General features: G+C 38.0%; 1 protein-coding gene across 1 annotated transcript in view; it reads right to left on the reverse strand.

Moving 5' to 3' along the window:
- LOC104552520 (mucin-5B) overlaps positions 1–16,961 on the reverse strand; it is a 46,623-nt gene extending 29,662 nt beyond the window's left edge. The window contains exons 1-15 of the mRNA XM_061999694.1: positions 16,880–16,961; positions 14,949–15,204; positions 13,324–13,438; positions 11,907–11,994; positions 9,820–9,953; positions 9,225–9,450; positions 8,298–8,423; positions 7,786–7,903; positions 6,464–6,602; positions 5,777–5,878; positions 4,713–4,782; positions 4,321–4,458; positions 3,472–3,636; positions 2,516–2,610; positions 914–1,040 (exon numbers count right to left, since the gene is read on the reverse strand). Of these exons, the coding sequence (XP_061855678.1) occupies positions 914–1,040; positions 2,516–2,610; positions 3,472–3,636; positions 4,321–4,458; positions 4,713–4,782; positions 5,777–5,878; positions 6,464–6,602; positions 7,786–7,903; positions 8,298–8,423; positions 9,225–9,450; positions 9,820–9,953; positions 11,907–11,994; positions 13,324–13,438; positions 14,949–15,204; positions 16,880–16,961 (1,981 nt within the window). The remainder of the gene's footprint in view (positions 1–913; positions 1,041–2,515; positions 2,611–3,471; positions 3,637–4,320; positions 4,459–4,712; positions 4,783–5,776; positions 5,879–6,463; positions 6,603–7,785; positions 7,904–8,297; positions 8,424–9,224; positions 9,451–9,819; positions 9,954–11,906; positions 11,995–13,323; positions 13,439–14,948; positions 15,205–16,879) is intronic.
- Between the last annotated feature and the right edge of the window lie 889 nt (positions 16,962–17,850).

Below are 17,850 nucleotides of genomic sequence, written 5' to 3' on the forward strand. Positions count from 1 at the left end.
AGATAGCCTCTGAGGCAGGCAATTAAATAGAACATAGCTGCATCAAAGCTGCACAACAATAGAATCATAGAATCACAGAATCATAGAATCGTAGGGGTTGGAAGGGACCTTTAGAGATCATCTAGTCCAACTCCCCTGCAGAATGTTTCCTATTCCCACGTGTTTTTAGTCAAGAAATTCATACATCTATTTACATGTTTATATAGGTAAATATTGATGGCTATCTGGTCATCAATGGAAAATGGAAATATTGAAGTAAAACTCAGAATCTGGGACTTGTGAATTTTATTCTCAGCTCTGATACCATGTCATGAGAAATGCTGGAAGTGTCAAAGAAAAATATGTATGTATGTGGACTTTAAACCCAGGCTTTAGTAACAATGTGTATGACCAAGAAACTTTAATTCATTTGTTAGTTAGTCTTGAGCTGAAAATGCCTTTAAACACTTTCATATTCTTCAATATCCCCAGTTTATAGCTATTAAAAAACATTAGTATTCTATTGTAACATGGAAACATACAGTTAACAGGAGTGATACCATTTGTATGGGCAATCTCTGAGACAAGAGGGCTGAAATGAACAGCAAAAAGGTATCAGAATTAAAACAAATGCTGAGGCCCATGTGTTCAAAACTAACCTAATTGCAGCTCCCTGGTGTGATTTGGTTAACACACTCTTTTGGTTGAGTACTGAATTCACCTAATATTTTACAGAAGGAATAGGCATCATAAGAACATGAGAACATGATATCAACTGATTTTGTCAGGCAGAAGCTTTTTATAGAATATATACTTGTTCTGTTTTTCAAAGACCTGCTAGATAACTAACCACAAAATATACTGACTGCCAGAAACTGGGCCCTCCTGAAGCTGTTATCTCATAGCCCTACCCAAGGTATTTTAGGATGCATACCACAGATGCCCTGTCTCCAGCCCTGCAGGGACATGCCTGCCGCAGCGCAGTCTCTGGAGTAAGTAGAGAGTACACTACACAGCGCAACTTCACTCTTCTCAGCATTACAGGTGTCATACATACATTTCTGGGGGACAGAAAATGGGTATTATTATTCCCAGCTCACAGAAGAAACAGGGAAACATTTAGCAATTAAAAAAGTAGTTATTCAATATATTTTTGAAAAAGTATTGTTCCCAATGAAACTCAGAGAAAATGCATGCTGATGAAATATTATGAAAATCTCAGAAACAGGAAATCAATTGCAGTAATATAACTGCAAGCACTTTATGTCTAACACTCGTGAACAGAGGAATAATAAAACAAGGGCACCTATAGTTCATTAAAGCATTAAGAAATGTCTACACCAGCCTCTCACAAGGACGTACAACCTAGGACATGTCAAAATATGTCCTCTGAAAATACACAGAACAGGAAATACTGCACAGCAATGACTGGCACTTGTGTACCTACCTAGTGTATAGATAGGATACAGCCAAGATACAGTATAATAGAAGATGGTTTAATAGGGGATCATATGCAATGACATCTAAGGAATGAGTTAGGTGAGTATAAAGAGTTTTAAAGCTCGAGTTATTTTAATTGGGTGGCTAGACAGAAGAACCCAGACACAGCCATTCACTCAAGACCAGTAGGGTCATACTGTGTAGATGGTGACTTATACCCTGCCATTACTGATGTCGTGGAAAATGCACCCATGAATCATGGTTTAAAATCTGATAAGATCAGTAGGACTAAAGCATATCCAGAAGAAAATTATTATTGCTTTTCCTTAACTGACAATTGCAAATTCTTATTTTACTTACAGTTAACATGAATTCTCAAACAGACATATTTTCTAGAGGGAAACTTGGGGGAGGTAAAACATAAGCCATATTACTAAAGGTACCTGAAGACATATTAATTTAGGTAAAATTTGAGGCTCCAATATTTTCTCAGAAAGCTGTATCACACACATCCCCTAGATAAATTTTCTGCATTTTTCAGACTCACATAAATACAGCAACTGTCTAGCTCAGCCAGTTTCCACAACAACGTTATAGATTTGCACATCAAGGATACTCATGGGCAGCTTTCTGAATTTTAAATGTGAGTAGATGTGATTCTACAGCAATAAATAGGATATAATAAAAGTGAAAATAGTACACATTGTCCTAGCAGACATGAATTTTAAACCAGTCAGAGGAAATCTATGGGGCCAACAACACTTTCAGCTTAATTCCACACAGAAACACTGATTTGTCTTTTTAAGGATTGAACAGTTTTCAAGAACATTTAGCCCATGTCTTCCTATTTTGCTTCAGCATCATGCAACACACCTGTCAGTGATGGGAGTCACTTCGTATTTTCAGGACTATGGCCAAAAAGCCCATCATATCTTGCCTAAACTCTCATTTTATTTTTTTTTTTCTCATAATCATCAGTGAACTGCTTTGCAAACAGGTATTACTGCAACCTGCTTCACTTCCCTAGGCTAGACCACCTTCATGGTAGATCAGTCCCTGGACTAGATTAAACCACCCATGTAGACCAATGCCTTACCTTGACGTACACAGAAGGGTCTACAACAGAATGACAGGCAGCAAACACACTGTTTGTGTTAGACAGAAGAGCACACCAATGCTGGGCAAATTTTTCTGAAGTGGAAAAAAATATCATTGTTCTCAGTCACTTAAATCACATTACTATCTGAATCAGTATTCTAATCAGATATCACACAAAGCTAGAATGTCCTGGAATGTTCAAATAGTTCCAGAGGGAAATAGAGGACATGAACATTTCAAAGTGATAAGCATAGTTGGGTGGGTGACTAGCTATCTCTTAACAAGAGAGGTTTCATCTCCCAAGTACTAGTATTATTACTGTGGCTGGATTTGCAGAACATCTGCAAAAGCTCTCCATTTTCATTGTTTTCCATCAAACTTGCCTAATTCTTTAATGTCAGGCAATTCTTTACAGTCAACCAATAACATTAAGCATGTAATAATCAGTGTGCTGAGTGTCTATGAGCTGCAGCTTTAATTACATGTGGCAATATCTAGGAGAGTACAGTTTGAATTCTATATACATCCAAATCCACTGAAAGTGAGAAATCAGACAGGGCACTAGTACAATGCAGTGCTTGCCGAAGTCAGTACTGTTGATAACATTCATTTTTTACTTCAGCACAGCTGTAATAACCTAGACTGGGTTAAGATCTTCCCCAAATATTGACAACCAAGTATGCTTAGATTTGAACATAAATTCTTCTTAATGGTGTTCTATGTGCTTTTCAAGTCATAAGTGAAGAAGGTGTTGACTCTTTCTCCAGTAGTGCAGTCTTTTTGTTTTAAAAACAAGGCTGTCACCTTTAATATCCATAAAACCCAAGGTATTCTCTCTAGTGTAGCCTCAAAGTCAGTGTCTTTTGATGTTTATGAGATTTCTAAAGCTGTTCTGGCTATTCATCTTGTGAAAATTATTTAGCACTGGTAAACCAGGGATAAAAAGCCTGCTACCTTTATCCACGCTGTTTGAGCAAGGATCTTCAAAGATGTCCTCAACATCAAAACAGCTGGCTCTAGTTTTCCATGAGTTACCAAAAGCAGAAGCTGAATCTTCCACTGCTCCAGTGACTGTTCTGAAGTCATCAGCCTGGATGTTATTGAAATTGCCACAAAGACCTTGTGTGGGTGGCAGAAAAAGGGGGAAAAAAAAAAAAAAGAAGGAATCACTACATAAATGGAAAAAAGAATGAATAATCTTAGCTTTATAATGGACCAAGATGGACCAAGCCTGAGAAGCACATTTTTCTTCAGAGACATCCTGATGTTCCCACAAATCAGACAAGAACTTGTCTTTAGAGTGTAATTACTACTTTTCTGCATTACAGTAGCACCTAGTGATAGCACAGTGATCAGAAACTGCTTAAATGCATTTCAGTAAACACTGACAGACAGAGAAATACCTTCCCCAAATGCCTGTAAACAAAGGAAATGGCAAAAGCAAAACTAAACAGGTCAGAGAGAGAGGATGTAATTCCATTACATAGATAGGAAGCAGAAGTAGAAAAAGCTTAAATGATATAAACAAGAGATAGGCAGCAAAACCAAGGGCGTAGTCTGCATCTCATACGTCTCTGATGAAGGCCTGCTTTTACAAGTAGGGTCTGAAAGACCTGCACATACTAAATATCTCAGAGGTCATCTAATTTTCTTTAGCTAACTGAATTGGTAAATTGTTTAGCTAATGCTTTATTTCAGGAAGGCTATAGACTTTACCAGGGGTTCCATTTGTTCCCTTAAAGTGATAGACAAGCAGCTATAACTCAGCTTAAGAGCAAACTGATAGACCATGATGTGCCCTACCAGATATGTGATTCTGGTAAGAATGATCAACTGTTATGGAGAGCTGCATTATAGGTTTAATTTGCACTTGAATCTGTACACCCCTCGAGCTCAAGATTTCAATGAAAAATGTAGAGGGTCTGAAGATGGTGATGCCACCTAGAGAGAAAAAAAAAGGAAAAAAAAGATGCATGTTACTGTGAATCTTTCTGGAGCTGAGTAATCAGCAACTTCTGTTCATCAGCACATCCAGTATAAAACAGGAATTCCCAGGGAGCTCCCAACCTAGTATCCACTTTAATCAAACAACCTAACAATTAGCAGGACCAGGTTCGTTTCAGAGAAAGGAGTGGGAAATTAGCCTGTAATTAGATGTAGGCTAGTCTGGGGAAGAGGTGAGGAAGGATGTTTACCTTTGCTTACTGGCAGCTTCACAATGAAATTGTTCATGTAGATATTTCCACAGGAACATATTTTTATGGTCTGTAGAGAAAATGGAAAAAGAAAAAGCCCATAGCAATGAATGCACATGACATGAGACAGACAACAGCAACCTGACAAGTTTTATTAATCATTAAGAAGTAGTGTTTTCAATAGATGATGACCTCTAGAGTCAATGAAGCTCAGCATCCGGATACTAGACAGTCACATAGAGCAAATCTCCAGGTCATAACAAAAAAAAATTAAAAATCTCCTTGCACACCTAAGAAGTAAGTTATTTTTTTTAGAATCTCACACAAAATGTTACGTGTAGGTTTGGATCCATCTCACTGAAATTGCAACATCCACAAAATGAGATCTGACTGCCTCAGCAGTTAATACAGGGAGATGGGCACCTCCAGAAGAACACTTCATACATCATATGTGCTAATTTGTCCTTTGGAGATCTTCACCTTCCTTTATTGACTGTAGAAGCAGGTTAGGATGTCGGATCACGTAACAAGGTTAGGACTGCACCGGTTAAATATCAGGTGGACAGAATAAATCTGTATAACTTCATGAGTGCATAAATACCAGCCCTAACTCGGCTTCCACTGAATTCAGTTTGAATCTTGACGTAATCTTCAGAAGGAGAAGTCTCTGGATTTCATTTGGAAAATTCCATTACTTCACTCATTGCGCTAGGAAAAAAAAGTCTCAGAACTATCGTAAAAAGAAGGGTATTGTTTCTTCAGAAGTCTTAATCCTTCAAAAAGAAAGAAATGAAAAAGTTTGAAGCCATGTAAAAGAGAAAGGATAATTTTTATCCATCTACCTCTAAATAAATGTAAATGCCAGAATCCAAAAGAAATTGGAAAGGAAATAACACTAATATAGAGCAAAATCAATAAATACACCAGCACAATCTACTGGTATTAATCTTGCAAACTCAGGAGTGCAACAGACCAAAATGACTCCACAGTGTTTGAGAAATCCCCTCTGTGAACCTAAATAAAAGTGCCATATTATGTGTCAATAATTAAAGCAAGTTACTTACAATTCTTCCTAGTGTGACTACTACATTCTTTAAGCAAGTCATTGTCTTTGAAGTCCCACACTGGATTATCTCTCCAATGACCACAAATGTGTCATCAATATTCTGAAAAGATGTGAGAAAAAGGATGTGTGGACATTGCTATCGTGTTACAAGGGAACTAGAAGACAAAAAAGGACATCTCTGACATCTTAAAATGGAATAATGAAAGAACTGGGGCATTTAATCTGTAAATGTAAACTGCTCTGTTTCTTCTCTAAAATCAATAATGTTCACTGCCCTTCCTCAACACTGTTTCCTAGCTAGTGACCCATGTAGATTGCATACTTCAGACAATCATACAGAATTAAATGTGTTTGTAGGAATTTTTGCTCATCTACCTCTTTTTGACAGTCATACATGAAGAAAGTTTCAGGACAAATGATTAAATCTACAGTAAGACATCCACTAAGAAAATTAATTCATTTTAAAAAATAAAACTATGTTGAAGTTGCCAAACTTTGATGCTAAGCATGAGTCAATTGACTTGCAACCCATTGCAAATGGGAAGATTTATGGGGTTTAGGATTGAGCATTTGTTGAAGTGTTTTGCTGAATTGTTGCCGTTTTATTAAATTAACTTGTATAAAGCTCTAACACAGATTAACTGTTCATTCAACTCCAGAGATTTAGGAGTGACATGGTTCATACCTTAGCCAAGACATAATGGCAGTTGCCATGAAAATTGAATCTCTTATTATCAAATGTTGTAATATGGAATCCTCCATCTATATTGCAACTTCCAGAACAGGGCAGAGAGGTACAGCTCCAGTGGCCTCCTTTGCAAGTACTGTACAAAACCCATAAAGGAGCAGTTAGAATAAACATAGCTTTAAAGAAACAAAGGTGAGATAACACCGATATCTGAATCTGCATAGATGACACCCTATTTGTCTTTTTAGCTTGTTATTCATCTGCTTTTTAAGTCTCTGTGTGAGCAAGACTTTATATTAAGCTCTTAAAATGTGAAGGTTGAATGCCTCTCAATGACAGTTAGCTGCTTCAAAAAGATACTGAGTTGATAGAGCAACAAATGTTTAATTGACTTTGTAAAGAGCTAACGGGCCTTCTCCAGTAGGATCATGTCATATTTTATGCTACTGACTCAACTCTTGAGCAAGCTGCTGGTACAACTTTTCATTAACTAATTGTGGAGGACCTGAGATAATGAGCAGTTACAATTCTTGAAGCCGTGCACATGAGAACAGCCCAGACCAGCTTTGTGAGGACTAAGTAATGATATGGCTAGATGGGAACCACTCAGAGCCCATCAAGTTCATTTCCTTATAATTGTAGGTTTTGAGGGGAATTTCCTCAAAATGCAGGAAATATTTGATCCAAAGGGGTTGACAAAACATCTCACCTACTCTGCCATGTACTACAGCATATTTCATTCCTCCCTGTAGTAAAGGTTAGGCCTATAATCAAGAAATGATGGTGTGTCAAAGGGGGTCAAATAACATGTACAATTGTTCATTCATTAGATAGATATCAGTGTAAGAAAGAAAAACTCTTTTGAGAACTATATGCCTGAGATCTTATCACCTTTCACTAGAGCAAAGTGGAAACAGCTTCAAGCTACAGGTTTTTTCTAAATCGAATCATTCTCAGGGATCAGGATTTTTGAGATCCAGGCTTTGAAACAACTTTTTGTACATCTAGAAGTGGTTGGAAATGTAATTTATTAACATTATGATGCTTGACCTCACTTTAATGGTCAATGTCTCTGAGATAGCCAGTGAAGAGTTTAATTTTTATACATTGTGAAATCTTGAGCTCAATTTCTGCTGGCAGTTGAAAGTGAGGATGGTAACTGAATTTTTCTGCACTGTTGAAATTTGAGCCCAAGTTTTGCATTATTATTTAAGACAAATGTTAAGATAAAAAAATAAAAGAAGGAAATAACAAAATGCAACTAATCAACAATATGAAATAAATCCCTCTGCCTTGTTAGTGCAAAGTCATAACAGTACCAGTTTTGACAGGGAGTGGAGTAAGTCCTTCCAGAGGAGTAGACTTTGCCTTGAAACATACAGGGGCAGCTGTCTCTGGGGATGCAATTTTTGCCTCCAAGGTCATCAAGGATAGTTCCTGTCCAGAAACATCATCTAGTTAATGTTCCTTTGGTGATTTTTTTTTATGTGTGACAAATCACAGCAAGATCATAACAACTTAGCACTTCATTAGACATCTTTACCTGCGTTCTTACTGTCTAAAGAACACCTCTTTTCACATCTGTACCACTTTTTTTTTTTTTCTGTCTGATCCTTAGAAATCATTCCCTCCCCTCCTCTAGCATCAGGTTCTTAAATCTTTAGATATCTGTTTTGTTTAAGAAGAAAGTTGTTAAATTATGCTAGAAGAAACAATTAATTTGGTTTAGTATAAAATCTTAAAGAAAAAAATTGCCATTAACTGAAAGGCAACAAATTCCTACTTTGTCCGTTGATATGTGTGATTCCTTGGAAGAACTGAACTGCCTTACCAGAAGGACAGAAACAGCCATCAGTACATGGGGCTTTACAAATTTTACTCCTTTCTGGGTCAGCGCATGTGTCAGCACAGGAGTTTCCACATTCCATATACTCCATGTTGTTTGGGCACTGCTGATCTGCAAGATCAAATGAAAGTAGGGTATGTTAATGATGTCTTTATAAGAGTTCTCAAATCATTCAATCACTAACCCAACTCCTCCCTCCTTTGCCCCCATTTGTTGTTTGCAAAACTTTCTATCCAGTTGTGTCACCTTTTTTTTATCCTCTAAGGGAACATTTTATGGTCACCTTTATTTCACCTGTGGAGAAAACAGTACTGATGAGAAATATGTGTTATTTGACATCATTTTACTAGGTCAAAGTTGGCTGATGTCATGATACAAACAAAGGACACCATAAGATTTTATGGAGTCCTAATTGTTTTACTTTTGCCTGAAGCATCAGTTGTTCTGTTATTAATTTTCTATCTCAGTTCAGATCAGCAGTTTGGAAGAACTACCTGTAGCCTTCCCTCCTGGATTTACAGTGATTTCCTGCTCAGGAGCTGCAACTGCCAAGTATGAAAACATGGGATAAGCTAAGGACAAACACATTAGACTTCTTGTGACTTCTTCCAACTAGATGTCAACATTTAAAACTGGCTATTTATGAATTAACCAAGCATGGCAAAATTAAAAAAGAGAACCAGAGAAAACCTTGCCGTAAGGAGGAGTGGGACAATATTAAGATAGAGTTCTAATTTAAGGAGCAAAATCAAGTTAAATTTGTAGAAGCTTTTCCCTTAACAATGTTTCTGTCAGAGTACTTCTACAGATCAACTCACAGTAGTTAACAGAGGTCCTAGCTTTCTTTGGGATCAGAATACATGCTTAGGCATATCTAACTGGAGAGAAATCTCCAGACCTTTAGTTACTTACAGCAAAGTTCTTTGGTTCTCCATTCCCCAGGGTCTCCCTTCCTCAGGACACAGTCTCGAGAGTACTGGTTTAAAGTGCTGCATATGCAGCTGGAAACCAGGTCAGAGTGAGAGGAATTAACTGCACAGTGGCACATATCCTCAATACAGGTTTCTACATAGTCATCAAATACAACCACTTTGGGGCAGTTTCCAAAGCGGGACATCAGCTTCTTGCATTCTTTTTTCTGTATAAGAGAAAATAAGGAAAAGAAAAACAATACTTGGCATTTTACTATCTTTCAGGTTTATGGACGTGAGTTCAAATTTTTGATGACATGATTCCAGTCACAGAATAGTTCAGTTTGGAAGGGACCTTGGGAAATTATCCTGTCTGACTTATTCTATCATAAGGTCCCTTTTCTTAGACTGGAAGCTGTCATTCAATTGTGCATTTTCTATTTGACACTATTATAGGATATTCTTTCAGCTATAAAATCAACACTTTGCTCAGATTCACAGGCAGACTCCGGCAAATTGCATGCTCTGTAATTAACACTTGTTTCTCCAGGGCTGTAGTTTAGAAGAGTTTATATTTCTTGGCCACACATACTTACATATTTACTGCATCTATCATCTTCCCTCCTAGGATGTCTTCCAGTGTGCTCATCTGGACTCACATCAGCACACTTTCCTGATGGATCTTCTACTTTGTGGAAGTTCCCAAACTGCCTCGGATGCATTTTATACCCTATAAAATACCCAGGTTCATCTGAGTAACTACTTGCAATTCTTTAGATCAGTTAATAGGCTATAAAGCTGCGCTTGATCCTTGGGCTCTGTGACAGTATGCTCTTCACTGAATGACACATTTTAACCACAGCACTCATACTGTGGAGGATGACAGCCTGATATCATTTCTGTCGAGCTACACCCAGGAACTTGGGATATTTGTATCAGGGTCTGCTGTCAGTCTGGGCATTTATAATGACATGGGAGTCTTTACTGTTCTATTGCACCTCATCACTTCCAAAGCATTCTGGTCATTATCAGTGTGTTTGACCTCACAGTTTTGTATTTGTGTGTGTAATGGTCATATATTTTAGTTTTCCTTCTGCCATCACGACCTAAATTACAGCCTTAGGTGTAATTTAGGTTTGTAATAGTTACTAGATCTATTAATTTTTAAAGGATACAGAAGATGGGAAGAGGGAGCAAGAGGAAGACAGGCACACAATACATTTATGTAACAATTACACTAGCTGGAGGGGTGCATTTTCCCAAAGCATTACCAGAAACTTGATTCTGGATATGAGAAATCTTTCTAAGAGGGGTTGAAATTCATATATTTTTGTGGAGAGGATGCATAAATTGCCATTCTCTGCTTTTTTTTTTTAAGAGTTTAATAGACAGATTTCTGACTAGGTTTATTCTCCTACGCTAGCTCAGTCCCTTAACTAAGTGCAGACCTGAGCAAATGACTTACACAAAAGGCTTGTTTTCAGGTGCTTTACAACTAAATTTATGGAAACAGAAGCCCTCTCAAAGCCCCTGATCTTGGAGTCATGGGATTTGCCAAGGATTTCAACTGACATGAAATAATAAAACAGTTTCAAGATTACCTACTCCATGCCAAAACAGGTTTTTTCTTCCTAATACTTTTCTTCCTCAAGAGAAAAGAGTCTGATAGTGAGAAAAAACATTGGACCTTTATATGCTGTGGATCTCAGCCTGGGCAGGCGGCCAGACTGCTGCCTGCTCAGTCTAGGGAGAAGGATGAGTTCAGAGCAGATAGGAGGGATATGGGAAGCCTCTTGGTCCCTGGATGTGAGAATCTATTACCTGTGGAACCAAACGAGTAAAAGAAGGGCCTGTTTTTCTTAGAGCAGTGTTTTTCAGTAGCAAACTATTTCTTCAGAAAAATTTGAGTGAGTTGCAGCTTTTACCTATTGCACTTGTGAAGGAAAGGGCAGAAACATGACTCAGATGCATCCAAAAAGCCCAATATGCAATAACAAAATGAACCTGAAATTTATCACTAGAAGTGGTATTATTAATCAAATCTCCATATTCTTTCTGAATGGATGAGGCAGATGACAATATTTTTCTGGTAACTTAGAAGGCTTAGAAGCACTACATAAAGAGATGATATTATTACTTTGACTTCAATTCTGCAGCTAATATCCCAGGACTGTAGCCTCAGCCGTTTGCTGTGTTGGCCTTTCCAGTTTAGTGCAATACCTGAAGGTGTCAGTGGATGGCATTACAGTTTCTACAAAGATGCTCGGTGAAATCTGGCTCAGTGACGCTTTCACTTCATTACAGAGACAAAAATAATCACACTTGATACCCAACCGTAAAAGGATAAAAATGGAAGGTCTTAACATGCATTGTAGTCTCATTTGAGACTACAAGTTCCTTAAAGTTTGCTACTGTCAGTGCAGAATCTGGCAATGTCGCTGCATGATAGTCAGGAAATTAATTTAGGTCAAAGAGGCTTGAGCCTTGCAAGCCTGCAAAAAAGCAGAGGAACCCAAATCGTCCTGGAAGCTCTTGAAATATATCTTCTGTATATGGGAATATTTGTGTATTTCAGAACGTTTGTTAGGAAATCTGGAACCCTATTTAGAGAAAACAGATCACAAGTTTTGTAACACCTATTTACAGTTCTGTTCTATGTGGATATGGTGCATTCATGGCCTACCATCCAAAATCAAATCATTCTTCTCATTGCCATCATAATTTCCACATAGACCACATATTTTCTCTTTATATGTTTCTTCCAGGTCCAGCTACAAAACAAAAGGAAAGAGGAAACTGAGAGTTTAAAGTCTTTTCCCCACATCAGCAGTACATTTTACAAAGTGGTTCACAATCACAAAGCCATAGAAGCAGAAAAACAAAACACTGATTACCAATTTGCAACATTCTCTTTTGCTGTTACAAAATTTGTCATAAAACTTACCTGGAGACTGTTTGGATTTAAATGGGGCGCTAGTCCCCTAGAAATTGTCATTCCTACCTACTAAAGAGCTAACTGAAGCAGGCTGAACACTGGACTAATCCTTGGATTGATGTAGATATAGAGACGCATAGCAAATAGCCATGTGTTATCACTTGCAATGTACAGCAGTTCCATTCTGGACAGGTCAGATAACTATGCTCTGATGCTGGATGCTGTGAAGAAGCCACTTCTGGTCATCTTTTGGCTGTATTTAAGGCTTTTACTAATCTATAGGCTAAAAAGGAAACTTCACAACATTTCTAGGGAGTTGTCTGTCCAGTGTAATTTGTTCTTCCCATACTTGGGGGATAATAAAAAGCCAGGTTAGTCAGATAAAACTATTGCATCTAATCGCTCCTACATGCTTGGAAGGTGATAACAGTCCACAGAAAAAAAAAGGCAGTGCTTTTCCTAAAAGTATGTCACCCTTAAATTGTGTCTTCTCTACAGGTGGTTCCTGTAATATTTCAGGTAAGCATAGGGAATGGGAGGAAGTGAATACTTCATTAAATCTGCATTTGAATACCACTTGATTGCTTCCTGATTTTTTTTTTTCTCTACCTTCTACCCTCTTTCTGTCTTTCTGAACTGCAAAAATCTCGTACGACTTTAAATTTATTTAATCCAGTCCTGATTGTGGAGAAAAAATTTTCACACACAAAGGTGTAAATATGCTGTTGCAGAAGAGGATATTTGGGGTAGATGATTAGAGGGGAACTATGGCATAACAAACTTTTGGAATGAGAGAGGCCAAGGCCTGAACTGGCCACATAGAGTAGTTTCCTACACAAGATGTACATTGAGACAGAGAGTAACTAAGAAGTCAGAGTTGGAGGGACAAGCTGTGCTACTGTCCGTGTCTCATGGAGGAAACAGAATACTGTAGAGATGCTGTCTCCAAGGTTAACAGTGGCACCTTTTGTCACAGAGAATTAGTTGAGAATGCCTGGGATCTGGGACTCCATGTCCCTGCCCCATGAAACTATTATCTATTTTGGTATGTCCCTATCAGCTTATGTCCCTCCACAATGTCTTATATCAACATGGTGCCTACATCTAGCTCTTCCGTCATTGATTAGGTTCACCAAGAGAAAAACGACTAACTGGCTCTTCATACTAGGAGAGTGTCAGCCCAGTTCCACTTGAGTATCAGGCCCAGCTTGGAAGTAACTTGGAAGTAAGTACAGGTGTCCTCAATCAGGATGCTCTTCAAGCTGAAGGGCATGGAAATCCTGGAAATTGGAGGGAACAAAAAAGATTGCATTGAAAAAAAGACTAAGGAAATTCTCTGAGACATACAGGAAAAAACCCCCTAGAGTTAAAAGGAGCTAAATAAGGCATAGGAACATTCTTTTCGAGATGAGCCTTCACCCACACAATGCATTATATTTAGGTATAGTCACTTTGTCCATTGTGACCTATTATCAACCTTAATGTACAACAGCATGTATTTTCATCATGAGCGTGTCAGTACTGTATTAACCACTTGACTGATACCAATGCAGATCTACTTGTTTACATATCCTGAGAACTTAATCCAAAAGGTTATAAGGAACAAAGATCACAACACTGGAAAATGGCTCTCCGTATGAGAATACTAGAGGCACTAGTCATCTCTCCAGGCTTTCATTAACATTTGAGATTCAAGGAGCTGTAAAAAGAGCTCTGTTCTGCTGCCCATGTACTGACTTGACCCAGATCTACACTACTTTTTCATGTCACCTAGACAATTATATTTCATTTTCCCAGAGCCATAAAAACTGAGAAAATCATAAAATGGCTCAAAGTTAAGAGGTTTCTTTTGAGGTCCCTTCCAACCCTTAAGATTCTGTGATTCTTGCCTCTTTGATTTACAAGATACATCTGGGCTTTGCTACTATAATTACAGCCAAATGATGCTATTCTATATTTGATTGTTTCTAGAAGACTGACAAGAGAAGATAGCCCATATGTTTGCAATTTTCTCTCCAACAAGTTTGTAAGGGTTTTTCCCAGACTCATAGCTTGCCTTGGCCCTTTGTATCTATGTGCTGGGAGCAGGTCACTGAAGTTCTCATGAGGGCTGCCCTTCAAATTGAGCCAAACTTTCAGCTACTGTTGCATGTGACTTTTTACTTATAGATTATTTTTACCCTTCTGGTTACAGGGTTTTTTCTGGTCCATTTCAGATTGGAATTAAAGATGTGGATTTTGACTTCTGAAATTTGTAGCTTTTGTGAGAAGAACCCAAGGCAAGCCGTGATCTGTAAAGCAGTGCAATTTTCTAGACTAATCAGAAACAGAAATCTTTTCCTAAAAGGACCATCTGTTCCTAAACAGCAACATACAACAGTAGAGTCAGTACCACAAAAATAACATTTTGAGAAAAAAAACCACCAAGGTTTCTATAGAATCAAAACCTTCTATAAATAAAGTGTTGATTTTATCTCTTTCCTTCTACCCCTCCCTCTCAAAGGAAAGCAACATTAAAGAAGCCTACACCTCCTGGTTTTATAACATACACACTACCTTTTCCTTAACATGTTGATGTTGATCTCCAGCAAATGTAGTTTACTTATGTCTTGCCCTCTCCACCACTAAGGGGTGGACTCTGCAATATCCTGCTCCAAGTGCTTTAAACATATCATACATACACAATTTACACCTCTACATAACAGGGCCACTCTCTAGGCAGACCACCTGTTGCAAATACCTAGCAATAAAACTGCTGAACAAGAAAACAATAGAATGGTCTTAACTCACTTGTTCCCATTCACTGTGATGCCTGTCTCCTTCACCTCCAAGAACACTCCATCAATGGTAACAGTGAAGTAGATTGGGAAGCTATTCTTGTCACTGCGCCTGATTTGGATGTTAAAGTCCTGATAACTGTCATTGCAATGTGAAGCGAAGACATATGTGCAGGTTCCAGGAAAAGTAAACTTGACGTGGTCAAATGTATGAAAGTGGAAATTGCCCCAGGTAGCACATTCACTCCTACTGACAGTAGAGACCTGGACTAAAGAAAGAATCACAGGAGGGGAGCTTAGAAATTCACCTCACATGAGATACTTCACACTTTTTTTTGTTGTAAAATATTAGGAAATATTTTCAAAGGCAAGATACAAGAAGATACTAACTTGTGTGACAGAGTTTCATCTCACTGAGCTTTTGAAGTTTATGCCACAGCACTGCCTCTAGTGTCGGCAGATGAGCCCAGACTCTTGAAATTAATAGTGAGATGCAGAAGAGGTTCAGCTTCCCTACCTAGGAAGCTATCTGGGATCTAGGATGTAGCTTATCTACCTAGGAAGAAGATGCTCCAAGACTGCATGTTTCTCTCTATTGTCTATAAAGATTGCTGAGAGGTGTCAACTGAGAGATGTAGATACAACTCTTCAGCATTTGCACTGTAGGAACATTTACAGTGTGGATATTTAAAGTGAAGGCAGTGGAATCTCTTCCTGGCGGCCTAAATCTCATTTCTACTTTTGAAATCCTGCTTTTTAATATGGGCAAGACTTTGGTTCAAAGTCTTGAACTGAGGCTGTTCCAAGAGATATCAGACATGGCATGACTTGTCAGCAAAATTGCAGCTGCTCATCTCAGCAGTTGTGGCTGCCTCCAGCTCCAGCAGTTGTCTCAGAGCTACTTCTTCATCTCATCCAAAACTAATGTCTTGGATCTGTGAGTTGTACCTCTCTTAAAGGTATGGATACATACTTTAACTGCACATAAGTACTTCAGAAACTAAATTTCAGAGTGTAATTTTCATACCACTAAGCTGCACAAAGCCAATGTGAATCACTTTGAATTAAATAAGATATGCTTTCTACAAAATGCTTTTAGCCTTTCTTCTAAGCCTCTCTGAAAGAGTGACAAATAAATTTCTTTGTGCTGTTTCTGTAGCATGTTTAAGAAAATCGGCATAACAGTATCCATCACAGATCATAATCAAACGTTCATTAACATACTCAAGGAACTGCAAAATAATATTGAATATTCCAACCTAAGAACCATCGTGGGAGACTGAAAGAAATCAGATCTTGATTCTAGAAATGTGCAACATAGACTTAAGTACCAAGAAATCTTTTGCAGCACTAAAGGGGAGTAGGGTTATTTATCACTTTTCTACCAAATAATGAGGGAAAATGAGACAGTTTGGCTCTTGGAAGTGGAGTTGCTAAAATTGCTAAGATGGTAACAACTGCCACATCAATTATTTGTATATTAAGCAACTGGGAAAAGTGTAAGACATTGAATAGAAACCAGGAGATAACAGTGCAGAAGATCACAAAAAATGTGATTAACTCCTAATGCAATACCTCATACTGACCAACCAGGTCTCTCAGGTAATATGTTAACATACTTCTTCTATAAAGAATATCTGTGAAATGTGTTGAAAAGGATGTCCTCATTTTATTATGATGTAAACTGCAGCCAGAGAGTCTCCTCTTTAAAATTAGTCAATTAGGACATAAAGCAGTTGATAAACTAGCTAGTATTGGTGGGAGAGGGGAAGTAAAAGACTTTAATGGTTGACATTAAGGATGAAAATGTAGAAAGTTAAATAGTACCTGGCATGCCTACAGCTTTTACATGACTGTTACATCTTTTCGTTTGAAAACTTTATTTCTCACCTATGGAGAGCAATATGTAAGCAAATTATCTGAGAATTAGATTTCTTTTCTTACCTATTTGAACCGGCTCCTTGCCCTTGCAAAAACTCCAAATTAGACAGAAGATCCAAAATGAACTCTGTTTTTTTATTTCCATCTTGCCATGAAGCAGTTACTTGACAATCCGTTTGGGGAAGTGTTTTTTTCTTGGCTTATAGGCAGATTTTTATAGCCCAGGAATTTGGCATGAGAGCAAAACATCGATGGCAGGGTCCCTGAAAGGTGGAGCTTCATTCAGTTTTCTTTCAGTGGTTCATGTTTAGCACCCAACAAACTCCTGTCTTCCAGACAAGAAATACTCTATTCTCTCTTGTTCTATGTGGAGACAGAGAGCTGTCCTTTTCCTGTTTCCTTTCTTTAATACAGATCCCCCCACCTCTCACCCCCACTGTGTTGCTTTTTCTTTGGCAATAATAGTTTTTCTTTCTCATAACATTTGATTAGCAACAAGCAATTAATGCCCTCTTTCAGAACTTTTCTCTGACTTAACACATCAGCATAGTCCCCCAGCTCAAGAAAAAATGTTCATTGCCTCTGCTAGCTTCTAGATGTTGAGGCAAAGAAAATATTGTAAGGTTAGGCATAGTGTGTGGTTTATTTAGAGCAAAAAAATGGCAGGAGAGTAATATCCTTTAAGAACAGTGTGCAAAATATCCTACAAAGAAGGTCGGAGATTTACTGCTTTAAAAGGCCAGGAATGACATTAGTCCACAATGTGCAAACTTCTCACTTCTACTACACAAATGGAATTTAATTGCATCAATCAGACATGGGAAGTTAATTTATTCTTTGTGCACTCAGATATGGTGATTTCTCCAAACAGCATAAGGGAGCAGCACCCAAGCCTCATCAAAATGTAGACCACAACTCATTCTTTCACCTCCTAAATTACACTGTGGCAAAAGGGTCCCTTGATGCTATCAGAGTGCTTTAATACCCTAACACATACCCATGAAACATCCAGAAGGTTAAGTTATGAGCAGATC

This window comes from Colius striatus, chromosome 7 (genome assembly GCF_028858725.1).
Source record: "Colius striatus isolate bColStr4 chromosome 7, bColStr4.1.hap1, whole genome shotgun sequence".
NCBI lineage: Eukaryota > Metazoa > Chordata > Aves > Coliiformes > Coliidae > Colius > Colius striatus.